This window comes from Pecten maximus, chromosome 2 (assembly GCF_902652985.1).
Source record: "Pecten maximus chromosome 2, xPecMax1.1, whole genome shotgun sequence".
Taxonomy (NCBI): domain Eukaryota; kingdom Metazoa; phylum Mollusca; class Bivalvia; order Pectinida; family Pectinidae; genus Pecten; species Pecten maximus.
In genome coordinates, this window is record NC_047016.1 from 32,355,633 (window position 1) to 32,372,814 (window position 17,182).

The following is a 17,182-nucleotide window of genomic DNA, read 5'->3' on the forward strand; positions in this document are numbered from 1 at the left end:
CTGATACTTGACCATCATCAATATACGATGAAAGAATAATTTAATCAAACCCCTGTTTCCATTGATTGTGTATATATTGAGATAATGATATTCCCGGAAGCACGTCTCACATCATCGATCACCTTGCTAATTCGTGAGTACATGTAGGCGGATGTCTGTTATTAATATCTGTCACACTGTTAGGTCCGTACCTACCTACTGTTTGATTGTTATAACTTTTTTTGTATACAATACTGTATTATTGATGATATTCGAGGGGATACAACTTTGTTATGTAATCGATCAGTAACGAAAGCATTAAACTAAATACAAAGTGAATATTTATACCATGGATTATGAGTATAAATGATCAGCCTTGATACACACAAATGGTACACTAAGTGTATTGGCTTGTTTACTTGTTAATTAAAGTAAGTAATTGAGGCATGCTCCGCGAGTTTACGACCAGGGTAGCAACGTAATATTAGTGTCAGGAAATCAAAAATAAATCTAGAGCGGTTATCTGATGGACTTTCTTCAAGAACCGTAATTTCTTTATAACATTACAGACTATCCTTAATCCTGACATATTCTAATTTCAAACTTTAAGAAAGAGATATCTAACTGTAGATGAGAGTATGCCTAAGGCGATCGGTCAGTAATACATACACACTGTATTAATGATGGTCATATGGCACATTACGGGTATAAAGTGATGTGATCGATTGTCAGATGAGGTAAGCTATGACACGACCGGATCATCTATCTGTGTTTGGTTTCCTGTATTATTCAATTGAAACTACCAATATTTGCAAACAAACATATCCGAATTCAAAATCAACAAAATGAAATCGATGGTTTTATATCTATATCTAATAATCAATTACGTATTTACAATGCACATATGTACATAATATATCGCACAAAAATATGTATACATAACAGGAGTATTTTATACCCTGTATCCCTTGTCAAACGGAATCTTAAAACGAATTACTGCCTTGGATACAAGAATAAATCAAATCCTTGCTGATATTACTAAGTGAAGTGGTAAAACGTAGGGAATCAACATTTTTGCTCATGGCAAGAAAAATCTTACACCACTCCTTTTTTATATAATGTACAAATACCTTAAATGCTGCAAGTTTTGTTTGCTTTATATACAGATGACAATGACACAGAATCATGGCAAAATATTTTGGCTCATCTCTGTGTGTAGCCGGCATTATCATTTTATTAAAATGAACATAAAAACACATAAATACACATATAAAAAAGTGAGCGGCAAAATAACGCCAAAATGACCGGTATATTGTTCAAACAAGGGGAATCAACATTTAAGGAATCAAGCTGATATCCTAACTATCAATACTACTCTGGTGGAGTTCCAATGTATATCCGTAACAAAGGCGTTGTTCAAGAAATTAGCTAATTTTCCTCATTGTTGTCATGTCAAATTAGTGAATGATTGATAAAAAATAAAATTTTACAAGTAAAATGTTGATAAAACATTGAATATTACAAATAAATAGTTAATGAAAAAAAACTCAAATTATTGCAAATAAAAGGTTGATATAAATAAGATACTATAAGTAAATGATAATCAAAACATTAAATTACTGGTAAATGATTGATTAAACATTAAATTATTACATGTAAAAGGTGAAAACATATTGAAATATTACAAGTAAATGGTTGATAAAAATAAAATATTACAAGTAAATGGTTAAAAAAACCATTAAATCATAATTAAAAAGAAAAAAATTGATAAAACATTAAAATGTTACAAGTAAAAGGTTGATAAAACATTGAATAATACAAATACATTGTAAATAGTTTATAAAATAAACATCAAATTATTTCAAGTAAATGATTGATAAAACATTAAATAATATATTACAAGTAAATGGTTGACAAAACATTAAATATTACAAATAAATAGTTTAAAACCCCATCAAATTATTACAAGTGAATGATTAATAAAACATTGAATTATTACAAGTTAAAGGTTGATAAAATATTGATTTTTTTAGTAAGCTGGAATCAGGTTTGGTCGTCCGATTCAAACTTTCGCGTTGTATATATGGTTACTGATAAACGACCATGTTACTGTAAAACAAAACATATAAAGCAAAGTAGTTAATACGAACAATCAATGCATGTCTCTCACGTGATAACATTTTGTCGCCACGTCAGACAAGACAAAATCATGTAAAAGCATATTAGATTTACACTTAGCTTTAGTTCAATGTTGATATAATCTTTATCTAAACTTTATAATGTTTCGACTGAATCTTTCACAAAGCATTTTTTTTAATATATATTTCAGTTCCTATGTAAAAAACGGACATTTCGCCCCTTAGTAATCAAACTAAAGATCTACTGTCAATGTTTTGGTGATTTTGATATTAGCGTGTATTAATACGCTTCTTTAACACTTATGCTATAATAGGCTAAGCATGAGTAAAATAAAATCGGTTGTTTTTTACGTAATCAATACAGGCATATATATCCAAGAAAACCACTATTTCGTTTTCGCTCTTGTAAGAATCTTGATTGTTGTAGTTTGCTTCGAATTTTTACTCATCGAGGTAGCAACACATGTCAATACCTTATAACAGGTTCTAGTGATATAGGTTGATAGATTATTTTACGCACACACCGCTAAGATGGTATTAACTATTGTTGACCTATGACTTCAGAGGTCAATATGAGATACACACGGCTTCCTTATAGAGTGGGATGTAGGTGGACACATCACCAGCGGTGTATGTACATAAAGGGTGCTGGTGGTACAGCCATTTTGGAAGGTAGGGTCAAAACTTATCTATAGCGTCATGATATTGAAATTATACTTGTATAATTATGCTTGTCTTGGCAATTGATATAATTTAGCAGGAGTTTTGGGTTTCACAGGATAGGTCCATCAGGTAAGGTATTTTATATTCCAATTATACATTACAATCAGCCTGGTCATGAAGTGTGTATAGATATCGTTTATTAGCATATGGAAATGATATGCATTCTTTTCAATTGTGAAAATTCAACCATCGCGATCGCTTGCTATGTATATAAGTCATGCTAACATAATAGCATGCTTTTTGCTACCGAAATCGAAATAATTTTGAAGCCGATTATTTTCTATTCAAATTAAGTATCGTTAAGCTACTGGCAAATCTTAACTTCGGAGATTTGTTTGGAATCTTAAATCGTTGTAACAGTAAGTTAAAAGCTTAATGCACATCTGGCTGATGTTATTCGAGACCTTTTTTATTCATTCATAAAATAATTATCATTACGTCAATACTAAAATGTTTAAAATATAATATATAATGTCTGATTATGTCTTTTTTGTATTAAATAAAATACCCATTTGCTGCCATAATGTAGTTTTATTCTATTATGTTCAAAATATTATGTAGATATTCCCCAAGGTAAAAGGGCGTTGTGTATAATCATCAAGATATTCCAATATATTATCTTCTTGTGTTTCTGTGATGATTGTTTTCATCTATTCTGTATAAAAATATAAAGATGATTATTTAGATATATTTGAAACATCTAACTCTTCTGTTTAGAAGTACCATGAAGCCGGTCACAGTTGTAGCCTTTGTTCTGGTGTTCTATGTGGTGGGTGGATATTGCCGTGGGTATAAAAACCAATATGGCAGATACGGAAACAGCATGTACGGTTCAGGCTATAATGGCGGTCGTGGTTACGGAAATGGCCAAGTTTACGGTTTCCAACAGACGGGTATAGACATGCCTCCAGTCCCTCCACCATCTACAGCTTACAGAGACCTGATCCTCATAGGTGGGTACACGTTGACCTACTTTTGTAGTTAGTCACAAAGTTAGACTTCCATACTAAAACTACAGTCGTAGATTTCAGATAGAAATCACTTTATAAAACAACTCTTAATCTTTGACAGAAAAACTCTAAAAATGAAATCAACAATTAAAAAAAAGTAATAAAAAAGGCTATAAATAGATGAATAAATAATGAACACTAATGTTTTTGATTGATATATGAACGATGTTCCATTTGGATTTACGTGTTTCCTTTTTCATTGCAGTCATGGCCATAGGTCTTCTACCTTTACTGGCGACAAATGCTTTCGGCTAGACATTGAAAACAACCAAATAAACTAAAGTACAACACTTGGTCTTTGTAAGTATGGTGAGGTCACTTTGATAAATTTTACGTCAAACAATAATAATTAGGAAATGAGATTTACGAATTAAGTCGTCGCCATGCAGTCGTTTCAATTTGACCTACATAATCTGTTTTCTCTACATTTCCAGAATATTCCTATGCAAGCAAGAACGACACGGAGAGGGGATCCAAACCTTATTGTAATTTAATTGATAATGGCAAGACAATAAAATCGTTTGAAGATTAACTCATGTTTTTTATTAAAAAGCCAAGCACACACTTTCTTATAACATGCATACTTAACTGTACTTTTACACGTTGATATTCCTGATGATTACTCAAGCTTCGTTACTGAGAACGCACCATTACCTTACTTTTACCTATGGATATTCCGGATGATCACCCAGGCTTCCATACTAAGGTGCAAAGTTATCAGTACTTTTAGTTTAGTATAGTCATTAGTTTGAATAGTTAACAGTATTAGTAGAGAGTTAAAGTATAACAGCAATGTTATTGTATTGCTCTCTGTATCATTTGTTTGTATAGTTGTTGGTGTTATTAGAAATTAACAGTTTCGTTAGAGGTTTATAAGAAAGGGTATTATTATTGTTACCTGTGTTATTAGTGAATTTTAGTTTGCATTTATCTTAGTGAATTCTTAGAGGGCTGTAGTTAACAATATTTACTACATTTGCTGAAATCGCAGATTTTTCATATAGCAGTGTCACTGTATCTTGCTTTATTGATGTGAACGTGAGAAGTGTTCATTTCTTTTGAATCAATATTATTCATATAACACAATGAGAAAAAAATTAGTATGTATAGAATAAAGAGTTTCAATATATATGTAGACAGCTTGAAGAAATATGAGGACAAAATATGATTTTTTTTTGGGGGGGGGGGGGAGGGTATCTTTACTCTCTTCTGGTTAGTCAGAAGTACATCACGTGTCGGTTGATAAAAACATATATTGACTTAAAGATAATGCAAAAAAAAACTAATATTCACTTTGGTTGCGTGCAAGTACAGAATTGATTAGTTTGAGGACAATAATTTATATACATTTATTGGTTTGAGGACGATACATGAAATTATTTATAAAGGACAATATATGAACTTATTGGTTTGAGGACAAAATATGAATCTGTTGATTTGAGGACAATAAAAGCATTTACTAGCTTGCAAACAATAAATAAATTTATTTGTTTTGATAAGCAGTTTATTTTCTAAGCAAAAGCAATTCAAATTCGATGTAATATTGAAGTTGTATTTGCCTTTTGTTCATTATTGTATATTCATGCATTCATGAGAAAGGGGAGTTTTACTTAAATCATAATTACTTTATATTCAATGTTACCTTTACTTACAATGTTACTTATTTGGCTTCCGAAACCAAATGTGTAATCAGTTGAACACGACCAACTTATCACAAATTACTAGATAGCTGCCGGGATGACGTATCCAACACCTCCTGAGTTAGGGTCGTCAAAGCAGCTGTACAAGACTGACTTAATCAAACTTTTTAGGAATAAATATTACTCATTACGCCTTCTTTGGTTAAATCATTCAACTTTAACATATTACAACGCCTTCATCGGGTTAAGTTACTCAACTGTAACCTATTACAACGCCTTTATCAGGTTAAATTGTTCAACTGTAACCTATCACAATGCCTTCATCATCACGTTAATTTATTCAACGATACCTTATTACAACGCCTTTAGCCTACCATACCGCATTCATCAAGATACTTTATTTAACTTTAGCCTATAACATAGTCTACATCAGATTGAAATATTCAACTGTGACTTATTACAACGCTTACAGCAGGTTTATCATTTCATTCGTAACTTAGAGTTGTATTACAACGCCTTTATCAAGTTTCAACTTACTCGGGTTAACCTTTTTAACTATAACCCTTCGCAAGGACTTAATAGGCTTAACTTTTTTTCAACATAACTTACCACAAGTTCAAATGATCTAACTCTTACACATTACAAAGTTTTATACGAAAAAACGTATTTAACTTTAACCTATTACGAAGTCTTTATTTTGTTATCTTATTCAACTATAACCTCTTACAATGGCTTTATTAGATTATTTTTAAACTATAACTTATTACACCGTCTTTATCAGGTTAATTTTTCGAACTTAAAACACTCAAAAATTCAAAGAGCATAATTAATGGTAAATTAACGTCACTTCACCAGATAAAGATAATCATCAAAATCAACTTATGACACATAGTTAATTTATTCTTTATTGGATACTTTGAATGGTGATGTTTTTTATAAATATATACGTGTTAATCGTCTTAACCCCTTATGTAGGTGAGAGACGTCGTCTTGCAACGTTTGCTACCATTCGCCGAATATGCTTAACACAAGCAAATACAACAAGAATCATGACACCATGCTTTATTCGACAAAAGCTACATCTATAAACAACCAATGCTGAAAAACACACTCAGGGGTCTTTGGTAACAGCCAAGATGTCTTGCGCTCGCGTTAATTATCTAAAAGAAAAGACAGATAACTATAAGTATTATATACACCATGTGCAAAAATTGTACAATTTCTATAGATTTAAAGTCATACGTTACCACCATTCAAAAGTCACATGTAAAAAGCTTGTATGAAATATTGAGATATAAAGCTCTTCAGTATGCGCAACGCCAGCTGTTTAATGTCATTTCAGGGATTCAAGAAAAGAAAGCTAATTTACAAGTAATTTTCCATAAGTTAGTATATAATGAATCGATTTTATATTACATCTAAAAACGGAGTATTGTATTTGTTTAACATTATTGTCCTATCCTTGACCATCCTTGATGCTCTTAAGGAGGCGTAATATATCTTTAGATAAATTGCAATGATCACTTAAAAAAGATTTGGCAAAAGCTTTACTTATGTTAATTATCCTATCGGCTTATCAAAAACCAGCAAAACAAAATAATCCGTAAAGGATCATTTTGAGTCTGGTTTTATATTGCCAATTATAAATTGATATGATGTCCTACTGCTTTGTCTGGTAGATATTGGACCCCGCAAATCAATCTGATTTGTGCGATAATTAAGTTATCATACTCACCCGTGGTCAAAATGGATTGATGCATTATTCCTATCCTGTGTTGTTATTGTTTAACAACAGGAGAAGCAGGAGGAAACCCCCAACTGCAAAAATCAAATATTGGTTTTATAACCCATTCAAGTTAATTTTAACAGGGGCAATGGTACAACAGAAATAGTTCCTGTTGTAAATAAGCCCAAATTACGTGGGGAAAAATGCACCATAAACCTACCGAAATCTACCAACGGAAGTCATCAAATTTTATGGATTTTCATTCATCATACTTGGTGATCAACACATGTCACTTACAGGGCTCCGTACTTATGGCTACCCGTACTTCCGGTGTTGATATTCATGTTGAAGCATAACAATATGTTACACTTAATCAAATAACTTTTTGAATATATTTAAATTTGGAATACCTATTTGATGTAAATAATAAGGAAATGTAATGTTTCATGGATAAACAAGTATTTAGAATGTGTCATTTCTTTAATACGAATTAACCATTCGATCTCGGGTAGAGTCACCTGTGGAAATCGTGACATTGGCTCTCAGCAGAGTGGACTTTATGAAAAAGGCATGCATTCTTTAAAATAGCAAATGATGAAAACTTGAGTTTTATTACAGCAATATAATTCATATTCAATAAGCTGAATAAGAAATATTCATATTTTTTCTGAGAGCATTACTCGGTTTTGTGGAGCAGCGCGTGACCCTTCCAGGTGCAATAAGTTGGCAGGATAAAGGCTAATTCTTTGTCTAAAGATTGATTTGTGTTTGGCATATAAATCCATGTTGATATCATTTATAATATTCCAAAGTGATCTTTCTTAATATGTTACGAATATTTTCTAGTGACTGAAGTATAGTTCGGGGTGGTCTAGAAGCATATTGCCAACTAATCGATCGGAGATAAGGTACATCATGGATGACTTTACTGCCTTACGTTATTTATAATTTAATATTTGAATATCATATGTTAGTTATACTCACGGTAAAGCAATGTATTGTCATTGTTGTTTTCGGCATAAGCAGCACCAGCGATGGCACCTGGTGGTGGGCCCGCGGGGTAGGGTATGTAAACCGCCCTATTGGTCATTTCATACCCCTTTCCGTGGTAGCCTTTTCCGTATCCCCCATATCCACTTCCGTAGCCTCCATATCCTTTTCCGTATCCCCCATATCCACTTCCGTATCCCCCATAGCCACCGTAGCCCCCATAGTCCCCATATCCTCCATCCCCGAGACAGCTGCCCAGGAATGCCAGAAAGGTCAAGAACGGCAGAGCTATGATGGCAAACTTCATGCTGATCCTAATATTTTTTTAATTAAAAAAAGTGCATGTGAGCGTATGTTCGTTGTTTCGTCATAATCAGATGGATACACATGTACATACCAACCACAACTTTTTTATGGAACAATAATCCTGTATCCCCGATGTATTTCTGATTTATATTCGACGCCCAAAATATATCATATAGGTAAAAGGCCATGTCCAGCCACAAATTGCTTCAATATTTGGGAATTAAAATCAGCAATTTCTTTGAACTTAAACATAAAGATTGTAATACTGGCATATGTGTATAAGACAATTCTTATCAACGTTTTGTGATGGTCGTGATAAATTCGTCACATAAAACCGTAAATAAAGTATGATAAGTTTGGGTTCTATGAAAATCATAACAAAACGGTTCAGTAATGTACCTCTGATGTCAAATATACCTTAAAACTAAATATTTACGACCACAGTTTACCGTATTATCTAGATAGAGTGGTAAACAATAATTTAACGAACCAAATTAAAAACCTTCAGACGTTATAAAAGACAAAATAATATATGTTCAAAAACACGTCTTAAAGTTTACAGTATGTTTGTATGGTGATCAAAATCCGGATCAGATACCTTGATGAAAATTAGAATGTACATGGAGATCACTTAACAAACACTGATCCCAGTAAATATAATACCTTACCTTGCCACTGACCGCACTGCAGTGTGGATGAAAAGTCTGTGTAGCAACGGGTTTATATATACCTTATTTTAACTTGAACTCTGAGTATTATTGAAGATATTTCCGCTAAATACCCGGTATTACATAATTAGATTTGGTACATAACCCCACATATATGTAACAGTTAAGGTTCATTCGCGTAATGTATACACACGGATCCCCTCGGTACGATTATATGTGCACAAGTAACCTCTTCGGTACGATCATACACACGGAACCCCTCGGTATGATCCATTTCTACTGTAGAATGTGTACTAAATATCTTATGCAATACCAGTAAATATCTCTTATACTGTTGATATTGATGCAATGTTAGTATGGTTATATAAAACAAAAATGAGACACTTTGATATAAATACAATTTACCTGAAAATCATAGAATTATTTTCTATGACAAACAAACTTCAAATCTAGATTTATTTATGTCATGAGATATCAGAGAGTTTCCATCATTACCTTGCATCTCAAATCTAAAAATGTCATTCATGAGGTATTCTATGAAAAAGAATAAATTTAATATATCTTGAAAGCATTTCATTAACAGGTTCAAAAATTTCGCTAAAAAAATAACCGTCTTTATTAATATACATTTATATACATTTGAATGTCTTCAATTTATTTAGCTATATATCTAACTGATGTCAAATACTATCAACTCATTTTATTATTTAGGTTCCCTTAGATATATCTTATATACTGCATTGAATAATTCGCCGCATTTCGACTTATTATACATATTTCTAATGATATTCAACTATCTAAATATGACAGAATATTGAAAATAGTTTATATTGATGTTATTGGGTAAACATTATGAAACTAGTTACGCACGATTTAACAAATATATTGCTGAAACTATTGTTGTGGTATATTCATTATTATATTCATAACTATTATGAATATAATATTTACTGTATGCTGATATCTCGTCCAATTGTTTTCACGAAATAAGATAAACAACGTGTATTTATTTTTATTATCATTAGTTATATAAAATGTGTATACTTTAAAATGAACATTATAGAAGCTATACTAATTTTGTCCTGAGTTCTTGAAATGCAATCCTCTTATTCGTGCCCATTAGACATGTAATGGGACAATAGCACTTGTTTTGTTGTTTGTGGCTTTAGAGATTTCATCCACAAATGATTTGTCCACTGGCGGACATATGCATAGCGTCGTCACACTGAAATGCCACACCTTGACACGGCAGCGCCACATCCCGTTAGGCCACACTATAACAACTATGGGCTAACTAGACCTTATCGCTGACTTGAAAGTCGAACGTCAAACAGGAAGCTAACAGTGCCGATTTCAAAGATTTTGGTTTGCCTCAGATTTAGGATAGAGACTGTGCCCTTTAGTACGACCAAGTAAAGGTATTTCTTAGAAAAAAACACACAAAAAGTAGATACAAAAATGTATATTGCAGCAGAGTTATTCTGGTTTCTTTCATATTCTCAAATATAGGTTGTGTTCGTGGTCCTACATCAATCGCTTATTGTGTTGGGGGTCCTACATCAATCTCTTATTGTGTTGGGGATCCTACATAAATCGCCTATTGTGTTCGGCGTCCTACATAAATCGCCTATTGTGTTGGGGGTCCTATATCAATCGCTTATTGTGTTGGGGGTCCAACATAAATCGCTTATTGTGTTCGGGGTCCTACATAAATCACCTATCGTGTTGGGGGTCCTATATCAATCGCTTATTGTGTTGGGGGTCCTACATCAATCGCTTATTGTGTTCGGGGTCCTACATAAATCGCTTATTGTGTTCGGGGTCCTACATAAATCGTCTATTGTGTTCGGGGTCCTACATAAATCGTCTATTGTGTTCGGGGTCCTACATCAATCGCCTATCGTGTTGGGGGTCCTATATCAATCGCTTATTGTGTTGGGGGTCCTACATAAATCGCTTATTGTGTTGGGGGTCCTACATAAATCGCTTATTGTGTTCGGGGTCCTACATAAATCGTCTATTGTGTTCGGGGTCCTACATAAATCGTCTATTGTGTTGGGGATCCTACATAAATCGCCTATTGTGTTCGGGGTCCTACATAAATCGCTTATTGTGTTGAGGGTCCTACATAAATCGCCTATTGTGTTCGGGGTCCTACATAAATCGCCTATTGTGTTGGGGATCCTACATAAATCGCTTATTGTGTTGGGGGTCCTACATAAATCGCCTAGGGTGTGGGGATCCTACATAAATCGCTTATTGTGTTGGGGGTCCTACATAAATCGTCTATTGTGTTCGGGGTCCTACATAAATCGCCTATTGTGTTCGGGGTCCTACATAAATCGCTTATTGTGTTGGGGGTCCTACATAAATCGCCTTTTGTGTTGGGGGTCCTATATCAATCGCTTATTGTGTTGGGGGTCCTACATAAATCGCTTATTGTGTTGGGGGTCCTACATAAATCGCTTATTGTGTTCGGGGTCCTACATAAATCGTCTATTGTGTTCGGGGTCCTACATAAATCGTCTATTGTGTTCGGGGTCCTACATAAATCGCTTATTGTGTTGGGGGTCCTACATCAATCGCCTATTGTGTTCGGGGTCCTACATCAATCGCTTATTGTGTTCGGGGTCCTACATCAATCGCCTATTGTGTTCGGGGTCCTACATCAATCGCTTATTGTGTTCGGGGTCCTACATAAATCGCCTATTGTGTTCGGGGTCCTACATCAATCGCTTATTGTGTTCGGGGTCCTACATCAATCGCCTATTGTGTTCGGGGTCCTACATCAATCGCCTATTGTGTTGGGGATCCGACATAAATCGCTTATTGTGTTGGGGGTCCTACATAAATCGCCTATTGTGTTGGGGATCCTACATAAATCGCTTATTGTGTTCGGGGTTCTACATCAATCGCCTATTGTGTTCGGGGTCCTACATAAATCGCTTATTGTGTTGGGGGTCCTACATAAATCGCCTATTGTGTTGGGGATCCTACATCAATCGCTTATTGTGTTCGGGGTTCTACATCAATCGCCTATTGTGTTCGGGGTCCTACATCAATCGCTTATTGTGTTGGGGGTCCTACATAAATCGCCTATTGTGTTCGGGGTCCTACATAAATCGCCTATTGTGTTCGGGGTCCTACATAAATCGCCTAGGGTGTGGGGATCCTACATAAATCGCTTATTGTGTTGGGGGTCCTACATAAATCGTCTATTGTGTTCGGGGTCCTACATAAATCGCCTATTGTGTTCGGGGTCCTACATAAATCGCTTATTGTGTTGGGGGTCCTACATAAATCGCCTTTTGTGTTGGGGGTCCTATATCAATCGCTTATTGTGTTGGGGGTCCTACATAAATCGCTTATTGTGTTGGGGGTCCTACATAAATCGCTTATTGTGTTCGGGGTCCTACATAAATCGTCTATTGTGTTCGGGGTCCTACATAAATCGTCTATTGTGTTCGGGGTCCTACATAAATCGCTTATTGTGTTGGGGGTCCTACATCAATCGCCTATTGTGTTCGGGGTCCTACATCAATCGCTTATTGTGTTCGGGGTCCTACATCAATCGCCTATTGTGTTGGGGGTCCTACATAAATCGCTTATTGTGTTCGGGGTCCTACATAAATCGCCTATTGTGTTCGGGGTCCTACATCAATCGCTTATTGTGTTCGGGGTCCTACATCAATCGCCTATTGTGTTCGGGGTCCTACATCAATCGCCTATTGTGTTGGGGATCCGACATAAATCGCTTATTGTGTTGGGGGTCCTACATAAATCGCCTATTGTGTTGGGGATCCTACATAAATCGCTTATTGTGTTCGGGGTTCTACATCAATCGCCTATTGTGTTCGGGGTCCTACATAAATCGCTTATTGTGTTGGGGGTCCTACATAAATCGCCTATTGTGTTGGGGATCCTACATAAATCGCTTATTGTGTTCGGGGTTCTACATCAATCGCCTATTGTGTTCGGGGTCCTACATAAATCGCTTATTGTGTTGGGGGTCCTACATAAATCGCTTATTGTGTTGGGGGTCCTACATAAATCGCCTATTGTGTTCGGGGTCCTACATAAATCGCCTATTGTGTTCGGGGTCCTACATAAATCGCTTATTGTGTTGGGAGTCCTACATAAATCGCTTATTGTGTTGGGGGTCCTACATAAATCGCCTATTGTGTTCGGGGTCCTACATAAATCGCCTATTGTGTTCGGGGTCCTACATAAATCGCTTATTGTGTTCGGGGTCCTACATCAATCGCCTATTGTGTTGGGGATCCTACATAAATCGCTTATTGTGTTGGGGGTCCTACATCAATCGCCTATGTTTTTCTGGGTTCTACATAAATCGCCTATTGTGATCGGGGTTCTACATTAATTGTCTATTGGACACATTAAATTTCAACAGTGGGGTGTATTCAATTCCATTTCTTTGTTGTGTTTATGTTATGCAATACTCTATAGTTTTGTTGATTGAAAACAAGTTAAATTAGGAATGCCCAATGTTTTCTTTTCATAAGAATTGCCAGTCACAAAATGAACTATTTTAGTCCAGTGGTTTGTCAAAGAACATACTTATACTTGATAACCAGTCTACGATTCAAAGCGCGAGATTCTTGGTTGCGATTATCCACTGTAAAGCTGTCAAATTTCACGGTGCTAATATCTCGCAATTGCTGCAGTCCGACCTAGTCTGCGGCTATTAAACTCTGCACAACCATGCCTTGTAAACGGTCTGTAGAATTGTTTCTAAACGTTGGGTATTTATTTTGGCGCTATTTATTACCATGAAAATAACGAAATAAATATCCGCGAATATTACCAAATGTACAATATTATGATGTCATGATTGGTGGCTTTATACGCAATTCATATGTTTTCGTACATCCCTGGGCCAGTATCATCACTGAAGAATCCTATATCAATTATCGGTGCTTACTGATTTGATATTTACATTAGGTTTATTTATACTGTATATACATAAGGTTGTCATCACTTATATCTCCAATCAGTCAAGACTGGTTTTACCGAAACCTTGACATATATTGGTTTCAGGTAAACCTTCATCCTTCGTAGCTAATATACTGTTAGCCTGGAGAAAATTTCACTACCACCAAACGGTAAATCATTGGCCTATAGGCATGGATTTATATTCAGAATGTATTAGTAGCCAAGTGTACTGAAGGCAACAGCCCTAGCCTGATGGGACCAAAACGGCATACATACCGCCAGTGCAATTACGTAAATAATGTGGAATTGGTAGAAACCATAATAAATTATAGTAAGGCACGCTTTACACAGAAGAAAGACGCCACAGTAAATGTGTACCCATTTGTATTTCTATAGATAATGTTGCATGGTATATATTTTACTTATTAAAACTGGGATTATTTGACTGTTCACCTTCAATAAATCCGTTACAGAAATGTGTTAAAAGATCATACCGGTATATTTGCTCTACAAGACGTCTCTAAGTGGGAAAGGTGAAACGAGCAAATTGGAATTGTTCCGCAATGATCAACAACTCTGAAATAATAAAAATAAAATGTCATGCAAGGTTGGGTGAAGTAAAAGAAATGACGTTTATTCGTCAGGTATGATGTTTTCAATACCATTAAACTATGTTAAGGCCATGTATGCAAATGTGGATTTCTCGGATGTAACAGAGTGGAAAATGGTGTTGTAATCTTTACTCACTGGCAGGTCATATACCAGTGTAAATCCCAAAAGACCTGATATAGCTTGATGCTTGTAGATATAACTGGTGGTTCCGCTGTCAGCACCCTGGTTCTCAGTTCGAGAATGTAACTTAAACCGGACTTTAACTACATTTGTGTGGTGGGTGTCGTCGAATAAGCAAAATACGCCTGCTCCCCTGGGACACCTGGTCTTTTTGCAGAGGATTCCATGCACAACTATATTTTTGATTATAGGATGATATTGAAGATTCATATTTCGTTATCATGGCGGTCATCTCTTTTGATCTTGACACAAAGGTTTCTTCTCTTAATCAACCCGGCAAATGTACGGAGTTTTTGTATTCTTAAAACAGCAGCAGCAGCAACAGCATCAACAACAGTATAAAGGAAATAATTTGAATGCAATAACCCTAAATTGATGACATAGTCAAACATACGCTAATAACAACAAACCCGCCAGTAATATCAACCAGTGTTTTATACTGTAGACTGTCAATATAAATCATTTCTAATAAGTCCATTGTTTTTATAACTCAATCACTATTTATTTCAGTCCCTACTATACTATTGATTGATAAACTCAACGGTGTAACCAATGCTATGTTAGCTACTTTGTAAGGTGTGTTGATATGGGCATATTAAATGTGTCACAATAAAACCTTGTGTAGATAGCTTGCACATCAGCGGTCAACATCGTTAAGAGGATTCCAGATGCTGGGAACATTCAATTGAATATGGAATCAGTTGTTACGTATATATACCAAAGGAAAAGGAAAGGGATTCTACGATTTTGAAATGATAAGTAATTTTATTTATTTATTTTGTCACAACATCAGTTACTTAACTATTCTTCCTAGCCTGAAACTCTATCACCAAAACAGTACAGCCATCTCTGACCTAATCAAAAGTGAAACCAATGTTGTTACAGTCTACATATTAGGTGGTCACTGCATGTTGTTATGTTTGAACTTCTATGAGTCTTCCTACCACATCGAATCCTGTTTATATTATCATTTTGTTGTAGGAATACGTAGATCACGTGAATCAAGACATTTGTTACCGATTACGTATCATAGGAGGCGACTGAAAGTCCACCTTCTGTTGCGTTTTATTAAGAGATGAATCAATCGAATGTATGCCTTTTTTCGGTACTCATTCTTTCCCTGTTTCCATTCTACGCCTACATTCTGTTCATGGCCTTTTTCTGTGACATTTCTCTGGTACCCGCCATCATGGACAATAGACGATAGAATATGCAGTGGTATAGTGATAGCAGCTTCAGAGATGTCTAGCTAGGCGATATGGTGTCGTAGTCCGATACCTGGTCAAGGCACGAGTAAATAACATTACCTTCAATCATTATGTATGTATTCAGGAAATATCAATACTCTATTATAACCAGGTCGTTATTTAGGAAATATCAATACTCTATTATAACCAGGTCGTTATTTAGGAAATATCAATACTCTATTATAACCAGGTCGTATTTCAGGAAATATCAATACTCTATTATAACCAGGTCGTTATTTAGGAAATATCAATACTCTATTATAACCAGGTCGTTATTCAGGAAATATCAATACTCTATTATAACCAGGTCGTTATTTAGGAAATATCAATACTCTATTATAACCAGGTCGTTATTCAGGAAATATCAATACTCTATTATAACCAGGTCGTTATTCAGGAAATATCAATACTCTATTATAACCAGGTCGTTATTCAGGGAAATATCAATACTCTATTATAACCAGGTCGTTATTCAGGAAATATCAATACTCTATTACCAGGTCGTTATTTAGGAAATATCAATACTCTATTATAACCAGGTCGTTATTCAGGAAATATCAATACTCTATTATAACCAGGTCGTTATTTAGGAAATATCAATACTCTATTATAACCAGGTCGTTATTTAGGAAATATCAATACTCTATTATAACCAGGTCGTTATTCAGGAAATATCAATACTCTATTATAACCAGGTCGTTATTCAGGAAATATCAATACTCTATTATAACCAGGTCGTTATTTAGGAAATATCAATACTCTATTATAACCAGGTCGTTATTTAGGAAATATCAATACTCTATTATAACCAGGTCGTTATTTAGGAAATATCAATACTCTATTATAACCAGGTCGTTATTTAGACAACTGTTGATCATGATCTAGCTGAAAAGAAAGAGGAAACAGTGCTTATCGTTTGTGTAATTTATTAAATACATTTACATGTTAACACCTACACATATTTCTGAAATATTATACATGTGAAAACATATTAAAACAAAACCAGGGTC

At 34.9% G+C, this 17,182-nt stretch overlaps 1 protein-coding gene and 1 long non-coding RNA gene across 2 annotated transcripts; one reads left to right on the plus strand and one right to left on the minus strand.

Annotated features, from left to right (window-relative positions):
- Positions 1-2,657: 2,657 nt before the first annotated feature.
- On the plus strand, positions 2,658-4,382 carry LOC117321811. Its single transcript, XR_004531411.1, has 4 exons — positions 2,658-2,789; positions 3,558-3,793; positions 4,056-4,150; positions 4,285-4,382. It is a non-coding gene; the product is annotated as an uncharacterized LOC117321811 (long non-coding RNA).
- A 2,154-nt stretch (positions 4,383-6,536) lies between these two features.
- LOC117321812 (neuropeptide-like protein 31) lies at positions 6,537-9,298 on the minus strand. Its single transcript, XM_033876390.1, has 4 exons — positions 9,181-9,298; positions 8,201-8,520; positions 7,226-7,308; positions 6,537-6,650 (listed from the first exon to the last, which is right to left on the minus strand). Exons 2-3 carry the CDS (start codon positions 8,511-8,513, stop codon positions 7,256-7,258), a joined length of 366 nt encoding a protein of 121 aa, XP_033732281.1. The 5' UTR covers positions 8,514-8,520; positions 9,181-9,298; the 3' UTR covers positions 6,537-6,650; positions 7,226-7,255.
- Positions 9,299-17,182: the final 7,884 nt, after the last annotated feature.

Bases quoted from the DNA above. Each gene is read 5' to 3' on its own strand.
- LOC117321812 (XM_033876390.1), bottom strand. From the start codon at position 8,513: ATGAAGTTTGCCATCATAGCTCTGCCGTTCTTGACCTTTCTGGCATTC. The intron at 7,309-8,200 runs GTGAGTATAACT...TGATTTTTGCAG, and splicing joins TGACAATACATTGCTTTACC to TTGGGGGTTTCCTCCTGCTT.